The 20,256-nt window shown below is 32.2% G+C and overlaps 1 protein-coding gene across 1 annotated transcript; it reads right to left on the bottom strand.

The window, feature by feature from the left end:
- Positions 1-6,097: 6,097 nt before the first annotated feature.
- LOC150101517 (cytochrome P450 2J6-like) lies at positions 6,098-18,226 on the bottom strand. The gene is made up of 8 exons (XM_090400093.1): positions 17,900-18,226; positions 16,122-16,249; positions 13,770-13,876; positions 11,661-11,950; positions 10,794-10,909; positions 10,130-10,385; positions 8,286-8,473; positions 6,098-7,735 (listed from the first exon to the last, which is right to left on the bottom strand). Exons 1-8 carry the CDS (start codon positions 18,133-18,135, stop codon positions 7,557-7,559), a joined length of 1,500 nt encoding a protein of 499 aa, XP_090256219.1. The 5' UTR covers positions 18,136-18,226; the 3' UTR covers positions 6,098-7,556.
- Between the last annotated feature and the right edge of the window lie 2,030 nt (positions 18,227-20,256).

The following is a 20,256-nucleotide window of genomic DNA, read 5'->3' as shown; positions in this document are numbered from 1 at the left end:
CGTACGGAAAAATATGGATAGAGAATCCTACCTTCAACCTTCCTACACAGTTATTAACATGAGCCTTCCAGAACTGTTTCTTAAGTCTATAAAACTGTTTCGCACATAAAAAGCTTCACCTCCATTCACATGCTTCTGCCCATCTTATCAAAAATCACAAAAATGTTTTCTGTCAAAAATGTTTGAAAGCAGCGATACGCTGTCGAATGGAGATTACACTGAAGCCCTGTAAATACATGTTGGTAAAGTAACATTTGCTTAACAACAATAACCAGCGTTTTTCAAATTTTGTTTATATGATGTGAAAAGAGAGAAAGAACGAGTAAAAGAGAGAGAGACTATAGGAGAGGAAATGTTATATGATAGGTTATCATTCCTTAGTAGTCGATAAAATGTTACTTGAATTTTTTAGATAGATTTGGTAGTTGGATATGACGCTTGCATCCTCTGTACTAAGTCGCCTGAAGATAGACTTTAGTTCAAGCTTAATCGTCGACTGAAGGAACGTTTTCTAAGTTTTCCTTCGACCTATATTGACTGAGATAATCCATCTCCGGCATGAGAAAACAGGTTTTTCGTCCCGTAAACTCCAGAAAATCGAACGTACAACCCACATTATTTCAGACAGTAGCGAATCCTGTTAGAGTTAGGAATCAAGAGATGGCAGCACTTGTTTGCGCGTTTCTTCATCATTTGCCGCATATGAGTGATAGTCATGGGCCAGCTACCATTGATTGCTACTGACGGAGTTGAAACTGCCCACTCAGTCTCCCAAAGCTAGATACATAGTTAATTAAGAAAATGTAGAAAGTGTAATTAGCAGTAATTGATATAGTTTGTGCAGTCATGCTGGTGGCGATTAAAATTGCTTGGAAATTTGGTCACATTATAGAAGCTCATTTTTTTTTTTCTGAATGGATTATTTAACAAAGCCCTTCAGAATCCAAAGAAAGAAGTAAGGGAGCATGATGAGGACGTAAATTTAACACCTTCTCCTGACATTCATTGAGCCTTCAAAATCAAGAGTAAATTTTACTTATTACTATTTGAGTTGTTTTTTCCTTAAGAATTTCGTGAGTCCTTAAAATTATTTTGATTATTTTGAAATTTTTATTCATCAATCCCATTTCCCGCCTTAGGAAGATAATTCACGTGTAAACGAACCAGTTCTAAACTTAATATCTTATTTATTGATATTTATGATTATAAATATCAATAAATAAGAAAAGAAAGATATTTATTTATTGATATTTATTGATATTTATCCAAGCATGCGGAATGATTTCATAGTTTCCATTCACCTCAGTCGTAAACTAGTTATTACTGAATAATGAGCAAAGTACAGAAATTGGGAGACCGTTTTCTGTTTGTGGTATTCTTCTTAAGCAAAATAAGACTTCGAAAGGATGAAGAATATGACTTAGATTGGATATCGCGACAATGTCATGGCAAATGCCAGGTCACATATTTCACGCGAAGCAACTATAATCTGGAAAAACGCAGATAACAAAACCCCTACAGATTAACATCTTTGCAAATTTCTGACGTAGGCCTTCACGAAATAGTTCCTAAGTCGGAAGAACTCCGTAGGAAAAGTATTCACCTCCATTGATGAAGGGTATGTTGAAGAAATAACTCAACTTACCAAGCATATTCACAAAGAAATGAATTTTTTCTTTTTTGTTTTTCCGAAATATTTTATTTAACTAAACAGTAGACATCATTGAAAATCTATAAATATATTCTCTCCAACAGATGTTTATGAAAGAAATGGAATATGACGTGATATAATATTATTGATTAATGCTAAACTGCAGCTTCATCGAGATCAAGGCCATTTCGTTTTGGTCATACGAATAAGAGAATGGTTATCAAGTGCTGACCTGAAAGTATATCATCTTTATAGCGAAATATCAGATGACACTCTTCAAAAAAGAAAATAACTGATAAGTAGGAATGAGGGTTCCAGTACCAATAAGAAAAACGGAATCATTCGTTTGACTGCGACAAAATAATTTTAGTTACGTGTTGTTAGAAAATGCCTATCCATTCAATACATTCGTGTTGTCTGGAATTTATTCACGAAGACTATATTTGGATGCATTTTTATGAAAATCTGGCAGAATTATTTTAAAAACTTTTCCATGTGAATTTATTGAATTTGGTTTGAAGTCAATAATCGGTACCATAGAGAGAGAGAGTGAAGAGAGAGAGAGAGAGAGAGAGAGAGAGACGTGTCAGAATAATGATTGTAATAGCTTTCCATTTAATGTTCGAACATTTTTAACACATATTTCTCCAATCATGTACCTATTGTTGCATTAATTCATAACATTGTTCTATTTGTTTTGGCAGATTGTATATATTTGTGACCTATCTTGTCCTTCTTGTCCTTTGATATTTCTACTGATGAAAATGTTGGCAATGATTTTACAAGATTTAATGTATCAAACAAAAGGGGAAAAAAGTCGCTGTATTTATAAATATACAGAGAACTGTTACCCGATCGTCTTAGAAGGGTATAGAAAGTAGGCTTGAAGCAAATCGAGTGGATAAACACTGAAAAAAAAAGTTATTAGTAATCGGTCTTAAATTATAGATATTGTTCTGATTCCTGATAAAAAAAACAATGAAGAAGCTGCATTGTATTATTTGTACTAATGTATTTCATATAATCACTAACATCTCATTTACATTTTTTATTCAATATTTAAGTTTATAGGTCCATGTCGCTTTAGAAACATGTGAGAGGTGCTAAGAGTGCATCAGAGGCGTCAGATGAGTTATTATTATACGCCTGAGTTATTATTATACGCTTCCGCAGCCTTTCCGAATTAGCAAAATGCTAATTCGGAAAGGCTGCAGAAACAAATCCTACTGGAAAATCGTTGTATACGCATAATAACTTCCTATGTTTTTCTATATCAGGGGTGGGCAACCTTTAGCTTTGTGTGTCAAAATCGTCAAATATTTGATACAAAATTTTCTTACGGCCAATCGAAATTTTGGGGAACATATTATTATCGTTGTCTTTTAAATATTGGGAGAACCTTTTCAAATAATCATAAATCACGCTAGAGCGGTAAAATCAAGATTATACAAAGAATATATAAGTGGTTATTGTCTAATTCTCTAAGAGTGATTATATATGTCTAATAAATTAAACATATTAATCGACAATACTTCCAATCCATATTTTAATTACTTACGATTTAATTAAATCCAAATCCACATATACACACACGTTAGAAAACCGATATATTCTTTACGAGACACACAAAAAAAAATATAAAATGATGGTAAAGGAGTCATGCCACATCTGGCTGCCTGGCGAATGATGCAACAACTGAACGGGACAAAACTTGTACATCAGTATACCGCGAGGATAGATGACTTAGAAATAGAATGTTTCTTTCTTTTTCTTATTACTTATTATAACTAAAACAGTTGATAGCATTTGTTTCTTTATTGCAATTTTATATGGTATCGCCCTACTTAATAAAACTGTATTCTATTAAGTTAAAATACCCAGCTCAGCAAAGATTTTAGATATTTATTTATTTAATTATTTTTTAAGGTGAGCTCTGGGTTGCGTGATGGAAAAAAGTCGTTGGCGTGCCACGTTTGGCACGCCTGCCAAGAGTTACTCACCCCTGATTTAGATCAAAATATCATATTAGAGGAAGTTGATGAAGAAATCATACTAAAAAATCAAGTTAGTTGGGATATACTAAGAAGACCCCACGAAGCACTCAAAGCGATATCCTAGTCTGCCTTAAAAGAAAAGAAATTGACGAACAAGCTGAGAACTGTCTAGAGGATTGCCGTTAACTAGTTGGTCTATTTTCCCATTCAATTATAAAAAGCACGATACATGCACTAGAGCTATGACTAGGGTGAAAGACATTGTAACAGCCGTAAAAAGCTCCCAGTAGTAATGGGCACATCATATTGCTATTCAGATTGCACCAGTAGTATACAAAGTTGATATCTTAATGGTATACAAGAGATGGAAAGATGTTTGCCGGAAGACCAAACAGAACGTGAGAATACGAGATTAAAGAAACCGCGTGACATAAAAATAATAATTCGGACTGAATGGAGGACTTTGGAGGAAGCCTTCGTCCTACAGTACACAGAAAATGGCTGCTACTGATGGTGATAGTGATGATGACAACCAACAAAAGATTATGTTTTAAGCAACATTTTTTCATACTTATTGTGAAAGGCTGTGGAAAGAAAGACTGCTTGAAAATCGCTGTATACCTATAGTAACTAACTTCCTATGTTTATCTTGATCGGAATATCACATTAGAGGAAGGCTATGATGAAGAAATCATGTTAAGAATTCAACTTAGCTGGGATGCCGCAGGAAGACCCGAGGAAGAGCTTAGCCATTCCATTCTCAGAGGATTGCCACTCTATTTTAATACCAGTGATTACCTTCAGGAAATGATGGAACGAGAAATTCATGCCTGTGGATGAACTTTAGCAAATTTGATAAAACTGTGAGAACTCATGTGGTGTGTATGTTTTATGAATAGCGTTATTATTTCCCGATTTGTGTAATTGCAGTTTTCAGCATAATTCAATCTTCTCATGCTTCTCATTATTTTAGTACCAAATTAATCGTGATAACCACCATGCACCTCCAAGTAAAGCATCAGCATACATCGTTACTAATTTTCAAGCTGAATTTTTTTGAAATTATATCTCACATTTTTTATTATTTTAATTAATTTAAGAGATTTCATCAACAGCAGTTAACCTCTCATTGCCAGTTGTTCAATGGAAATTAACTTAATAATAAATTCTCGTAACTGTCATAAATAAGAACATTTGTAAAAAATGTTGTTAGTTATGAAGACAATTTATTTCGCTCATTCTTAACCATTCTCAACAACAACCCTTTTTCATACATAACTCTTTGAAAGAAAAACGAGTTTGATTTTGAATTCCTACTTACACATCTGTTAAGAAAAACTATCAAAGATAAACTGTATTCAGACTGGATAATATATTATGATACAATCTTCTCTGTAGGTCTGAGAAGATTGTATCATATTGTATTCCACTGAGACTTCAGTGGCACATAGTCGTGATGAAGCAAGCTGTTGTTGATGCAGGCGCAAATGTTATTCGGGATGTACTGATGGGAAGTGAACTGCATGTTCTTGAATTCTGCAGGAATAAGCGATAAAGATTTCAAACAAATTTAAAACGAATACGCATTTAAAATAGAATCTCTTTTGAGATTCTATTTTAAATGCGTATTCGTTTACATGAAATGATACCTGGAAAAGCTATCATAATCGTTGTTTGTAGGTTTTGATATTGATTTTTCTCTTTGGGAATCTTTAGCCGTAAACACCGTCCACTCTTGGCTTTTGATTAGAAGGTATATACAATACGAGTAGTTCATATTAGTGTTCCTATTTCCTATAGTTCCTAGTTTCATGTAGGAAAAGAGAGAAGGCTGGCCATTTAGTCGAATTTTAATGTTTAGTGTTCGGAGAATGTAAGATGTGTAAAGACAGCTGACTGTGATAAACCAGTCAGTCTATAATCAGGCTTTTTGGTTTATCAGTTTTGTACAGTACCTTATTATAGAATATCTCATTTATATGCGTGTGTTTTTCTGGCAGGTTGATTGTTTTTCCATATGGAACTCGAGTTTTACTGAAAAAACACAGCGAATTTCAAGGAAGAAAAAATCATATCTCCTGTGTGTAAAAAATACATTAACTCATCTTCAGGTGAAAAGTTGCACGTACATGCTTTGTTATTATTGTGCTGAATTATCGGACAACAATTCGCAATGTGATTCATTGGTATTATCTTGTTGTTCCATTAATTCAACATAATAATAACAAAGCATGTACGTATAACCGAAATCAGAATTTTTAGTTATTTAAATGAGAAACTGGTTTGACAGAACCTTAGCTGGATAGAAAGATATTTTCAGGTGATAAGTGTTGACTAGCTGCTGCTCTTTGATTTGAAGAAAGTGAAATAATGACAGTGACCAGTTCAGCTGAGCGCTGTTCATGAAGGTACCTGTAGAATAATAAATAACTCTGTAGAATTATTCATATGGTCAAAGAAATCAAACTATTTTATTCTAAATAACAAAGTTACATATGTGTTGAGTAAAATAAAATGGTGTTTGTGATAAAAGTATAGAAGCATCGTTCTTTCTTTCATTTTATTGCATATATGACCAATATGATAATGACAATATTTATTTTAAGTTAAGGGGTTAATAAATCCGTATTATTTTATAGCCGGGTACAAAACTCGGAGATCGAAATCCAAGAGTTTCATGCCGAAGACCTATCGGCGAGTCCAAACGATCTCCGAGTTTCGTACCGGCTGTAAAATAATACGGGATTTATTATCCCTTTAACTTAATTTATGTCGCAGGAAAAATAGCCTCTTGGCTCTTTATCGTAGTAATAATAATATATGAGTACACCGGTCTGGCAATTCGTTTGTAGGGGTATGTGTAAGTTCGGTTCACTTAAACCTTGATATTCCAGGTCTACTTACTCACTGATGAGACCTCAATAAAGGTCAAAACCGGTTGGGGCTATTAGGAGTTTGCTCTCTTAAGGTTTTTGCCTTAAGGGAGCAATTTGAGTCTCCGGGGAGAGTGTTTTCCGGCACGGCCCGGTGAGGGGTTTTGTCGGTGAATGCTTTTCTTCGGAATATGAGCGCTTCTGCTCGGTGATGGTGGTGGGTGGAAGACCATCACTGAGTGGAGCCAACGCTGAGATGGACGGTCTTTCGCCCACAATTGAGTGGCCTTGGGATCATCCGAATTTTTAGAGACGGCTTTACTTATTCATAAGGTCAAAACCAGTCTGGGTAGTGACTTCTCTTCATAATTTAAAACAGTAATACATCTCCTAGGAGCTGCGTTTTACATTATGAGAAAATATTAAAGATAGTGACGGAGCTTGCTCCACCTTTGATACGAGTTGATATAGTGTTGTACTACCCAAGTGATGACTTACGCTTGGACTCGCCGATAGTTCTTCGGCATGAAACTCTTAGATTTCGATGGATTTCGATCTCCTAGTTTCGTACCCGGATATAAAATAATACGGGATTTATTATCCCCTTAACTTAATTTATGTCGCCGGATAAATAGTCTCTTGGCTCTTTATCGTAATAACTATTTTATTTCGATATTCATAGTCCAATTGAACTTCCAATTATGTTTAATCCTCTTAGATTTACTACTACAGCCTACACACAATATAACGTATTTTAGGTTTATGAAATATTTATTAAATTTAATTAGAAAAAGTTATTTAACATCTCCCTGGTTACAGTACTAGAGAATAATTATTCCCTGAGCTTCTAGTTGGAAACCCTCCAAATTATCTTTTGGATATCCGACCATCGTAGAAACGATAAAACTATAGCATTTGATTACATAGAATAACATTGGAAATGGATATCATAATGTCAACAATTACTAGGAAAACAACAATTCAATCACAGGGTAATGCATTTTAATCTGTAATTTTAATTAATTATATGGTCGTGTTTCATTTCCTTTTCGTAAGACAAATTTTCTGTGGCAATGCTTGTAGCGTAATTGCAAGTTTACCCTCGAAATCAGCCTTTCTTCCTGCTGATAAATTAACATCAAATTGTTGAAGAAGCGTTGTAAAGTAAAGAAAGATGGAAACTTGAGCCATTTTTTCACCTGGACATGATCTTTTACCTAAATGTAAAGAAATAATGTAAGATAAAAATTATTTTAAAATACGGAAAAAGATATCAATTTTATAGTCAATTAGATATTTTTCTATAAAACAGAAGTCGATGATTTTATAGCATAAAACATTATTATTTTTAAAGGTTTAACTTGAACATAAGAAATAGCATTCCCTTTTATTAAAAGAAATATAAAATTGCTCTAAAAGCTCTTAATATATGGTCTAAAAGCTACCATATTACATATGCATCGGTTGCTGCTTTAGGTGAAGACTACTTATGATTTCTTATAATAAACGTTTTCTTTGTTCCAGATGGTGTAACGTAATGATTACATGACAGAACGTTCTGCTTTTAGTGGCTTAGCTACTTCTAAATTCTGTTAGGATCTGTCTTACTCTTTTCTTGAATTTTTTTTTTTGAATGGTTAATTTTTCATATAACGGTCTTGTAAAATAGTAGGTGCATATTACTGACGTTGAAACAAACACTTAGTAAGTGGAATGCAATTCCTATTATATAAACAGATATTATTTTAATTTGAACCATTTACTTACCCATAGAAAATGGAATTAGGTATTCTGGTTTCGTCACTGTTTTCCTATCTGAAGATAAAAATCTTTCTGGACAAAATTTTTCTGGATTTTTCCAGTATTTGGGATCATGATGAACAGCCCAAAAATTGGCGATAACCATAGTTCCTTTAGGAATATCATATCCTCCTATAGTTGTATCTTCAGAAGCTCTGTAACGGATAATATAAATGATTTCTTACAAAATATTTCCAAATTTTACGTTAATAAAATTATAAAAAAAGTTAAAGTGTTTCAGTATAACCTTGTACTCGTTTTTTTCCTACAAAGGCCATATTGATTTCTCTGTTGAAGTGCAGATAGCTGATGGTGCATAAATAAGAGAGGATGCTCGTAAACGATAAATTTGAAAAGGGACAAAAACTAAAGAATGAGTTCAATGAAATGAGCGATGATTAAATACTGCATCGAATGGTTAAAATGACTGAAATAATTTAACAGCCAGATAAAATAAGACTGGGGGCAAAGAATATATCGAAATAAAATATAATAAATAAATAAAATAGAAATAAAAAAGAGTAATTAAAGAAAATAGCAAGATTTTGCAAATAAAAGAATAGATTGATTGAAACATTGGTGAGAAAATGCGTGAATATCGATCAACAATTTCCGATGTTGTGGACTGAAGACAGAGTATTAGGTTGAGCTGGAAGGCGAGTTGGTGAAAGAAAGCGTAAAAGAATCTGCAGCGTTACGAACACTAAACAATTGGTCTGATTTCTATGGATCTCTCTTAAGAAGAAAGAAAATAAATCTTTACATGAGTATCTAAAGCAGAATATTTACTCTATCGGTGTAAAGGTTCACAAATAGAAGTAATCAGCTTTGCTAAAAACCAAATTTGCGTATAATATTTTCAAATATCTGAATATGTAATTTAATCTAAACATGACTCATCGAAGAAGAAGAGATACGAACTTTAGTTAACCAGGCAAAACCAGAAATCTGTAAATCACATTGTAGGCTATAGTTGTGTAAATATACAAGAAAGTGTAGCTTTTGTGTTCTAATTTTGGAAGTGTTTGAAAGTAATTTATTGGTGTCTACAACTATGTGTCATCCCGTCGAGTTGCGTCGTGTAATGATCAACTACAAGGCTGTCTTCTCTTTGATTGCAAAATTAGCTAATCTAATTTTGCAATCAAAGAGAATGTACAGAATCAAATAAAATGTACCTTGGCAGTTCCATAAAAATTAAGTACTATTTTCTGTTATTATTTCTTCCAAATGCTCTGGTATGACTGTATGGATGTTTTCAAATGAGCTTTGTCAAAGATCTTTGAGGGAAAAAGCTACACATTGAGAAAGAGGGAATTGAGTACGCTGCACTTTAACTGCCAGGAATGTTCGATGATCCCGAAGTAGTAATGTTACTCTGAGCATTACACAATATATTTTTTTTTCTTTGATAATTATTCCAAGGGCATACTCATAAGATACTATATACGCAAAAACTCAAGCAGTATAGGTTAAGGCTTGTTAATTGATGCTACTGATAGATAATTATGTTTGATATATTGTTAAAGTGTCCCTAATATCTCAAAGAAATATTTCCCCCCTAATTCATATTTTATTCAGGCATTTGGTTTTCTTTCATGAATCTCACAGTAGCAACAACTTTCTCAGTAATTTCGGATAAAGCATGACTTGTTACTTAAAATAGCTTTAGAAAATAATACAATATGCGTCCTACATAGAATTAGATATACAAACGTACATACATTCAAAGTTGCAATATGTATATAGAATAATACTATTATTTCTTATGTGAACCATTAAACATTTATGTATTCTCATTAAATACTTACACTCTTTGTAGATTCAGTGGAACAGTTGTCTGCCATCTGGATATTTCCAGCAATGTTGCTTGAGTGTAGGTAAGCTGCAGACGGTCATCCCAGGATGGCATTCTTTCCTTACCGACAATTTCATCTAGTTCAGCTTGAACACGTCGTTGGATGTCGGGATATGCTGCCATAACTAAAAGACACCACTCAATTGTTGATGCAGTGGTGTCACTTCCTGCACCAAACAACACTCCGACATTTCCTATTAACATATTTTCTATGAAAAATAACAAAAGTTGCTTTCAGTATGTGATTAAAATAGTAGCATGTTTATTACGTTCATTGTTCAATGATTTTAAAATAATTTTAGATAAAATGAAATGAGTAAAAAATTTAATACATCTTAAAATCAAATTGAATAAACATTATATGCTATTTTTCATTAACACAGCAAAAACCCAAAAACACTTGATGAAAACCAAACCATATGTGATCGGGGCTTTTATGGAAGTGTCACAATCCCTAAATTATTAAAAGAATACGATATTTTGTCCTCGAACACAATTGTATAATTGAAAAATAGAAACTCCTTAATTTAGTTAATCTTGAGTTTGATAAAGGCTGTACAAAAATAAATAAATAGAAAATTAAAATATGTAGTCATTCATTTTTCTAAAGAAAATACCTTTAAATGAAGTTTTCGTATCATTCTCTCTTTTCTTCATTTCTACCAAATAGGCATGAATGTAATTTCCAATGGTACTTGAGTCTGCATTCTTTTTAACAACCTCTATTTCCTCCCTATAAAAAGGATAAAAAATCAACATAAAATACGTTGCAATTGGTACATTTATAAATTGCATTGCTTTATTACTATCGCTTCGAACCTTTAAAATAATAGAAAATATAATAGAAAATATGATAATAGAAATATAATAGAAATATTATCTATAATCTTATCTACTTTCATCCTACGTTATTCAATGCAGTATAGGTGCACTTGTGCGATCACGAAAAAAAAAAAAAAACCTCAGCATTATCTTTCTATGTCTATACTGACTGAACTACGGAGGGTCTCATTAACTACTGTAACAACAATAACGACAATGAATGCCGCCTTATTCAAATAAAAAGCAACAACTATTGATGTTTCTGAATGAACATTATTGCTAAACTGAATTAAAGAAAAAAAAACAGAATAATATAAAGATCGTCTCTTTTTTTCTCTTCGTTTAAAATCAAAAAGAGAAAAAAATCAGAACCCAATGTAAAAAATCTTGACTGTAAAACTATTACTTAATATATTAAATATTGCTATTAATTATTATTATTATTATTATTATTATTATTATTATTATTATTATTATTATTATTATTATTATTATTATTATTATTATATGCTTTCTTATTAAATATTACTTAATATATTAAATATAATAAATAAACAAAATATTGCATAGATCCTGTTTGGATTCTGTAATGTTAATTTTAATATTAGAAGATAAAAATAAGACTACTGTGTTGGCTAAATAGCTTGTTAAATCACACTTACTCTACAAATTGATTGAATAACATAAAAGTCTTTATTAGTGGTATGAATTGCAAGAATTTCAGAAATAACGGTGCCAGCCAAGGAAAAAATGTAGGGATGTCAAAGGGAGGAAGCGCGTCAGTTGCACCAGCATTAAGTTCTTGAATATATTTCATTCTTTGTTCATCCAGTTGTCTTCCGAAAGCCATGGAGGTGATATTATTAACGGTGCTGGCGAAAATATCCGATCTTAGATGAGTGGGTTTTCCTTTGGTCTTTTCAATTATTTTGATAAACGAACTTATTTCATCCTGAAAACATACATAAAAACAATTAGTCGAATTGTGAAATGAAAGTAAAAAAATTGATTTAAATTCTAAATTCTAATAAATGTATGTATCTTGAAAAAAAATCATAAATTATTATTCTAGTCTACCGAGAACAAAATCTGGTAGTAATTCCATTTCTAGAATACAAAATGTGCGTGCTTTCTTTGTTAAAATGGAAAGCAACTGATTGTTGCTTTCCATTTCAACAGCTTACGATTGTCAGCTAACTATTGATGTTCTCAACGGCCTTTATTGTTAATGACCATAATGGTAAAGATTGAAAATGTTAAAGATACATTTACAACGACCAATTTTAATTTCATTCCATATAATGATAATTCAATAAATCCGTGTTTTCCAAATAAGTTCATCAAACAGCCACATCTGGTTGAGTTGTTTGAAATTACGACTAGGAAGGCAATGAGTTATGTCCGTTAACTGCTTTGTCCACTGGCCAATTTGTGTCTTTCGCAGAATTCAAAGCTAACTCTCCGAGTATTTAAAATGCGCCTTGAAATTGTGCACTCAGGTTTAAATGCTGGTTGAAGATCATTTATGAAGCTTAAATTCTGATAAGGGAGGCACACTTAATTTTATAGTAGTCACATATTTATATCTGTGACTACTATATATTTTAATAATTTTTCTGTGTATTTTTGCACGGTTTAAAGAAGACCTATCTACCAACGTAGGTTGAAACATTCAGAAATTTTCTCCTCTCCTCTCCGATATTCCAAGAGTATCGTGTTATTAAAGCTCTTGTTAGTAGAGCAATCATGTGCTGTTTCCACCAAACTTCTCTTATAACTGATTTATTTTTATTCATCGCACCTCCCTCCTGTTCATTGCCCAAATAACATAAAGATCACAGTTATGCTATTACTATTTCCACATATCACACCCATTAGGAAAAAAAAATAGCTTCATCTTTAAAGAAGTATAATCTCTGCACTGTCAAGCCTTCATAAGATTATCTTCATTCGTCCTCTTAAAGACCAACTCCCAGCTATCTTTCTAGTACAGGTATACGAGATCCTAGTTTTGAAAATGTTCTTATTATGAACTGGAAGATCGGCCCACATCCGTTCTTGAAATAACATACGATATGTATCCTCTGTCAAACTTATGGTATGTCAGGTCTGGCCAACTATGCCCTAAATACCTTACACGGATTCAAATGAGAAGAAGGTAATATGTTTTTAGGATTCTGTTTTTCCCTCAAAAGAACATTTAAAATCCAACCATACCGCTGCAAATATGATTGTATGAAACATCCCAAGATATGGGAAATATTAACTGTTACATACATTCCGAACAGAAAAGACCATGGATCCCGTAAGGGGGAGCTACTCTCAGACTTCAGGCCTTCAGTGTGATCGCTTCCACTTATTTTCTTTGTGCATTTTCACAATTATTATAGTGTTTACTAGATTATATCCCTGTGACAAAAATTAAATATTAGAATTTTCAGACCACTGCTTAATAAATTATTTATATTATATTCATTTCAGTTGAAATATATTAATTCTAGAAGACTTCTAGAATTTTTCTAGATAGAAGTGGCTTCAATCTCTTTTTCAGAATACTGTTTTTTTTATCGACGTAACAATACAATAAGTTTAACTGTGCAGTTCTTATTGTATTATCTCCACATTTCTGCTGTCATTCTAAATATTATCAGCGCAATATCATTTTATGAAGCATGACAAGAAAAACATCGGAAAAACCTTCAGATAACATAAAATAAAAAACATGTCGTGATTGCTCAAATTAAAGATAACATGAGTGGTTTTTGAATTACTTTTATACGTTCCTCCATTTGACCTTTGCCAAACCCCAAATCACGAAGTACATGAAGGGCAAATCGGCGTTGTTCTTGCCATACAGGACCATTCTCACTAGCGAAACCTGTTAACAACGAAAATATTAAAGTGTAACGTAAATCTGTAATATTCTATTTGAAATAATGAAATAAGATATGATATATCAAAAATAAAAATTTTAAGAATTTCTGTTACAAAGAACCCAAATAAGGAATTATAATTTATATACTGATATTGCCTTTCACAGTGGTTGTTGTTATTACAAAAGATATTTCATATAATAGCCACAGATGAAGAGTATGTAACGCTGCGTGCGATACGTAAATAAACTTTCATTCTCATCAATAGCTAATATGCATAAATTTAAATTATACATTTTTGGTCGTTTTATAATAGAAATACAATTTTATAAATACAGACCAGTATTTTACAATAAAAACATTTATTTAAACCTACCAGTTTCGCCAGCAAACTGTCTGGCTTTTTCAAGGCATTACGGAGATATGAAAGTTAGTAAATGCAAATTAAAAGGAACATAAAATTTTTATGTTCCTTTTAATTTGCATTTACTAACTTTCATATCTCCGTAATGCCTTGAAAAAGCCAGACAGTTTGCTGGAGAAACTGGTAGGTTTAAATAAATGTTTTTATTGTAAAATACTGGTCTGTATTTATAAAATTGTATTTCTAGCTAATATGCATACTTAAGTAGTAAACAGCATACTATATTGGTCCAATACAATTACGTATTTATTATTCCTTACTTGCTATTAATAAGTTTCTCTAAATTAATATGTTCTTTGTCAAGCCTCCTATATTGTCAGATGTGTATCTGGATTGGATCTTATTCATCTGCGAGGATTTTTATTGTCATTTTGGCATTGATTGCACCTATTTTTCTGAACTTTCCTCTGTATTTTTGTTTAATAGCCATATCATATGTTAGCGCTACTTTTGAATTGACTTTTGAATAATTGACGTTCCCAAGTACTTTCCTGATATCTTCTTTCAATATGACTGTGCCAGTGAGACAGTCTGTATGCTCACTGTATGAAAACACTCTCCAAAGCGACATCATTCTTTTATGAATTCAGAAATTCCATATCGACTTCACTCTAAATGGTTAAAAAAAGTTTAATCCAAATATTATAGCAAAATTCCTAATAGTTTAAAACAATTTTCATTAAGTAATTCATTAATTTTTAGAATTAAATTTAAACTAAAATTGAGATAAGTTAACAAATGCTTTTAGAGATTCCAGATATTATTTTGGATCTATCCAACTAAAGAGGTGTTAATTCGGCAGCAACTCGATTGATAGAACTACAAGAAAAAGAAAATATCATTGAGGCATGTACCTACCGTTACGTTATGCCCCTAAAACTGGTCTAGATTCTGTTCTTTTGATAATACATAGAGTCACTAGAAATAATGTAGTTTCATTGTTTTTCGTGTAAACGTAGAATTGAATTGATCACTTCTATTCACATTTCGGTATTAGGTAGTAATAAGGCTTTCTAAGAGTAAAATCTTCAAGTAAAATTCTCGACTACATCTGCCAAAGACTTAAGAGTAAAAAATGAATCCTAATTCTACAGTAAAATAACTGTAATTATGATTCATTACCTCATTTAGATACACTCGTTAGACTTCGCTGGCAAGGTAACTGTTTCTTTTCATCAGACACCAGGCAATAAGTTTGTTCAAATTCCCCAATTCCGAAACTTGTGAATGACCAAACAAAGGTTACTCCTTCTCAAGTACAGTAGCTCAAGCCCAGAATCTCTAATAAATTTTTGCGCTCCGCCCGTACAATGAGCCGAACCTCATCCCATCACGAAACTAGAAGCAAGTAAAAAGCAAGTAAACTAGAAGCACTGCGAAAAGCCTTCGGTTAGCGAAGCAGCAGACAGAGTACAAGGTTTACTGTTCTTTTTAAAGACAAAGGCAGAAAGGTTGAGAACAAGAACTTGCACATCACCCAAAAACCTATGATGAAAAAACCGTCTTATTCAATATTCAGTCTCACTGACAAAGAGAAAGCTATATTGTTGATGAGTGAACTATTGGAACGTGCATAACTACAATGGTAGATCCAAAAAGGATTCATTTTATTAAATTAAGATCCATCATTTCTACATATCCAATTAAATTGAAACTAAAACTTTCGAATTATATATAATAGAGAATTCAATTTATTAAATTATACAGTCTAATGATTTATTAAACATTTCTAATGATTTATTAAATTTGAATAGGAATAGCTAGCAAATTAATCAAATATCAGTAATCGTCGGTTCAAAACCTTTCACATAAATCATTTTACTTACTTTGGTTTTCCGGAAGAAGATTTAAACTCGACTGTTCTGGTCGATCGAGGAAAATCGATTTAGTTAATGCCTCTTTTATGTTTTCAAAGTCATGTAGAAAAACAACGTAGCGGCTTCCAATGTTCATACTAAAAATAAATAAATAAAATCGTTATTATCACAGCGAATGAACAATATATCAAATACATTATTTTGCTTATAGTATGCTAGCAGAGAAGCGTTACATTACAATATTACTTTTTTTACATTAACAGAGAAGCGTTACCCAAACTCTTATCATATTAACTCCTGATTTTCTTTCTATTCTTTCACCCTTTTAAAATATATGCCCATGATTTCAAAGGAATTTGAAAATAATTTATTTTAATACAGGTTATTTTCAGTAGAGACCGGTAGGACTCAACTGAAGGGCATACTAGTGGTCTTCCGAAAACTCTGTTGATAACTACTATGACATTATACACATTATAGTTTCCAAAAAGTAGTGTTTTAATATGGTTTACCAATATTAAAACACTACCAATTTGTTGATAGTTATTTACTCACTGATAGAGCTATATTTGCATGCTTGACTATTCAGTCAAAGCATTGAGTATCACGATGGAAACGATTTGAAAAGAACTCAGAGCATTTTAGAGTGTACAAAATTTGATTGAGTTACACATCTGTAACGAGGCAAAATAATCCACTCGGTGATAAACAAAGTTAAGAAAACTCGTATTTGTAAGCCTACAGGACTCCTGAGACCCTTTTCTTGGATATTTTCCAAATTAGTGATCAGGGTGAAAAGGTCGGGCATTAATTTCATCGCCAGGTGTAAGACTATCACTTGTTTATTAGGGTTCTGAATGCTTTGAAAAGTTGGATGTTTGGTCACTAGAGCATGCTTACCTGATCAGGTAAAAATACACAAAATTTAATGAAAAAATAGGAAGAATTTTTATCAACCAATGGTATTAATGTACGACAGATGTACAGCTTTTCTTGGGTGATAGCTACATAAAAAAGGAACGATTTTTGGCAAGCCGTAATTCAGTCTTGGAGTTTGAGGTTCATCACTCCATGAAACATTTCTCAGATCCTCGTAGTGTCCAATTTACTCTTCCTCGACAGGCACGGTATCCTCAGAGGTCATCTACTCGTATACTTAATTCAGGACATATATTATTAACACACATACTGGTTGGTCCTTTTGTCTGCTTCTCTCATCAATCTGCGTGTGGTTGCATGCGGCACATTGACTTCATGAGTTTGGATTATCACACCTTTCTCAGAATAGCAATAACAAGGTTGCAAGTGGTCATCTGTCTGCAAGGCGAGAGTTTCCGAGGGTTGCCTCATCTCATGATTTCCTTGTTGTTAGTCACATGTTGCAGGTAGATGCCATTTCTCATCAGGAGTTTTTCAATATTTTGATTATGGAATTCAAATTGAATCGGATATTATAATGTGAATGTAATTTTTCTTGATTTTCAACAAATAACGACATTCCAAAAGATAATGAAATGGAATATACCCTGTTTTAAGAATAGTTTTTGTAACCTCCACCATATGTATCAAACTGTAGAAGATGATCAGGTACTTTGCAGAATTTGCAATGAACAAATCAAAGTTCATTTTTTTCTAGATTATTAAATGATCCAGCAATTACAATCTACCCCAAAATTATCAGATTTTAGTTTTCGATTTTCATAAAAATATGAAATAAAAATATTATAATTTCATTACTTAAATTGTGTCTTATGTAGTCTCCTTACATATATATACAGTTTTCTTACCCCAACACTTTTCCATATTTCTTGGAAAGCTCCACCAACTGTAAATGAGCGCTTCTTTTCAGAAATGGAAAATATCCCACTATAGGCAAACCAATCGGACCTGGCGGAAGTCTTTTTTTCCTGTTTAGACGTGGAAGGATGACACATGCACAAAGTACTACAATAAATACACTTATTACAGACGACGTAACATTTTCCTCTACAAAACTAAGTATATGCGATGCCACGTTCTTCATAATTATCGAAAAAATAATTAATTTAACTGCGGAACATTAATATCGCTATTTACTTTTCAAACTCATCAATTTCTGATCATTATGGAATAAACTTTGTCCTATTATGTGAAGAAATCTCGCAAAACTGATATGAAACGGAACGTGATTGATACATATCGTGTTGTAAACATTTGGGTGATAAACGAAAACATTTTCTGCCATCTGGTGTTATATCTGTTCACTAATATAGAAAAATTGCAGGTACTCAAAGCGTTCGTTGTAATATCAATGTAGCACTTTTCATCATAGCGATGGAAATTAGAGCAGTTTTTGGCTAGCGCTCTGTAGTATGATTTGCTTAATTTTGCTTATAAAGTGATTGTAAATCCCAAATTTTAATTAAGCCTGTCAATTCATAATAGGAATAAATAACATACGGATGGACAAAATAAATCTCATAAAATCGATTCTAATTTTACTAAACGTAGATAAAATGGATAGATAAAAAAATAAAAATTTTTTACTATAATTCATGTTCCAATTTTAATTAAAAAGTATAACAAAAAATCAATACTCATCTATGGGATTTAAATTTCTTACTACGTGTTCGTGAAGCAGTTCAATAAAATATTAAATATTTTATTGAATAAACAGAGCTTCCTGTGTACAGCAATTGACAGAAGCATTTAATGAATGATGAACCCGATCCATATCTTACCCAACTGAGTGTGCGGTTTCAATACGTGACTGAAAAAACAGTTTTTTACTTTCTTGAATCTCGATCCCATTAATCCTGATGTTTTGTTTAGTTTTTTTTTGTTTTGTTTTAAATTATGGATACCTATGCAATTGGTTTTGATTTCTTCTGCTGAGAATGAGTGCATTCAATTAAATTCGCTCGCTACCATTAGATTAGAATAAATCTTGCTTCCGAACAATAGCTTGCGAAGTAGACCTCAAGAGAATTAGAGTTTTCCGAATCATTTTCTTATTTATACACACTTTCAGCCGGTATTACATTTTGCAAGTATCTCAAGATAAGCGCATGTATGGTATTTCGTGCGAACGAAATACAATAAATGTTGAACTATCAATTCAACAAATTTACTTAAACTTATTTGTTTGCTTTATTGTAAAAACAAAAATTGTATACTGACAACCAGCATTAATAATATTAATTTTAGTTATCAGTATACAATTTTCTGTTATTACATTTAAGCAAAGCAATAAGTATAAATAAATTTGTTCATTTGATAGTTATGAGAAAGTTATCTGAGGATAATACGTTATCATTTACCCTATCTTCACACTACAACTGTTTCATTCTTTTGTGTATATCATTGTGGTTGAAGATTAAGCGTAAATGATATCCTGCGATAACATTCACGTGCTATTTGCTTTTTTAGCTTTCATGACCTTGTTTGAATTACCTATATTCGATCTTTCATTCTGACCTTTGCCAGATACCAAATCATCAAGGACATGAAAAGTAACATTTATTGTTCCGACCTTTTAGGACCACGCTCAGAAACCAAACCTGATCATAAAATATAATAATTAGATATTAATTAATAATTGTTGAAGAAACAAAAGATTTAAAATAAGCAAAAACTGCTATCAACTTAAATAAAGCTTCCTAAGTAATCAATTTGCTGAATTCGAAGCAGATCCTTTTGACGACAATGTACGAGAGCAAAATAAAATAAAAAATAAATAAATAAACGTACTTAAGCAATGCTTGAACAGAATAAAGAAAATCTGCCCCAGGTTTATACACCGTTATTTAAAATACTCAAAGGTTTTGTTTAAAAACAGCTCCCCCTCCCAAAGAAAGGAACTACATCAAATCCAAATGCCACACTCATTTCCTTACCGACTATGATGAACTGACTATTCATGATTAAATTAATCATTATCTATTTTGATTACTTCATTTGGCATTCACTAATTTTTTGATGATTTCTAATTTCTAGTTTATTGGCCATTTATATGTTTATAAAATGTATGTCAAGAATACTTTCCATCCCGATGATAACTGTTTGGAAAGTATTCTCTCGATTAGGATATACATTCACTTTCGAAAATGTCATGCTAGGAAAATCCAGCACTGTCTCATTTAGAGAGAGCAAACGTCCTTTTCCC

The sequence above is a fragment of the Typopeltis vanoorti genome, chromosome 11 (assembly GCF_054136105.1).
Source record: "Typopeltis vanoorti isolate ZY-2024b chromosome 11, IOZ_Tvanoo_1.0, whole genome shotgun sequence".
NCBI classification, from domain to species: Eukaryota; Metazoa; Arthropoda; class Arachnida; order Uropygi; family Thelyphonidae; genus Typopeltis; species Typopeltis vanoorti.
Note: the sequence above shows the minus strand (reverse complement) of the source record. Positions and strands in the feature narration are given on the sequence as shown.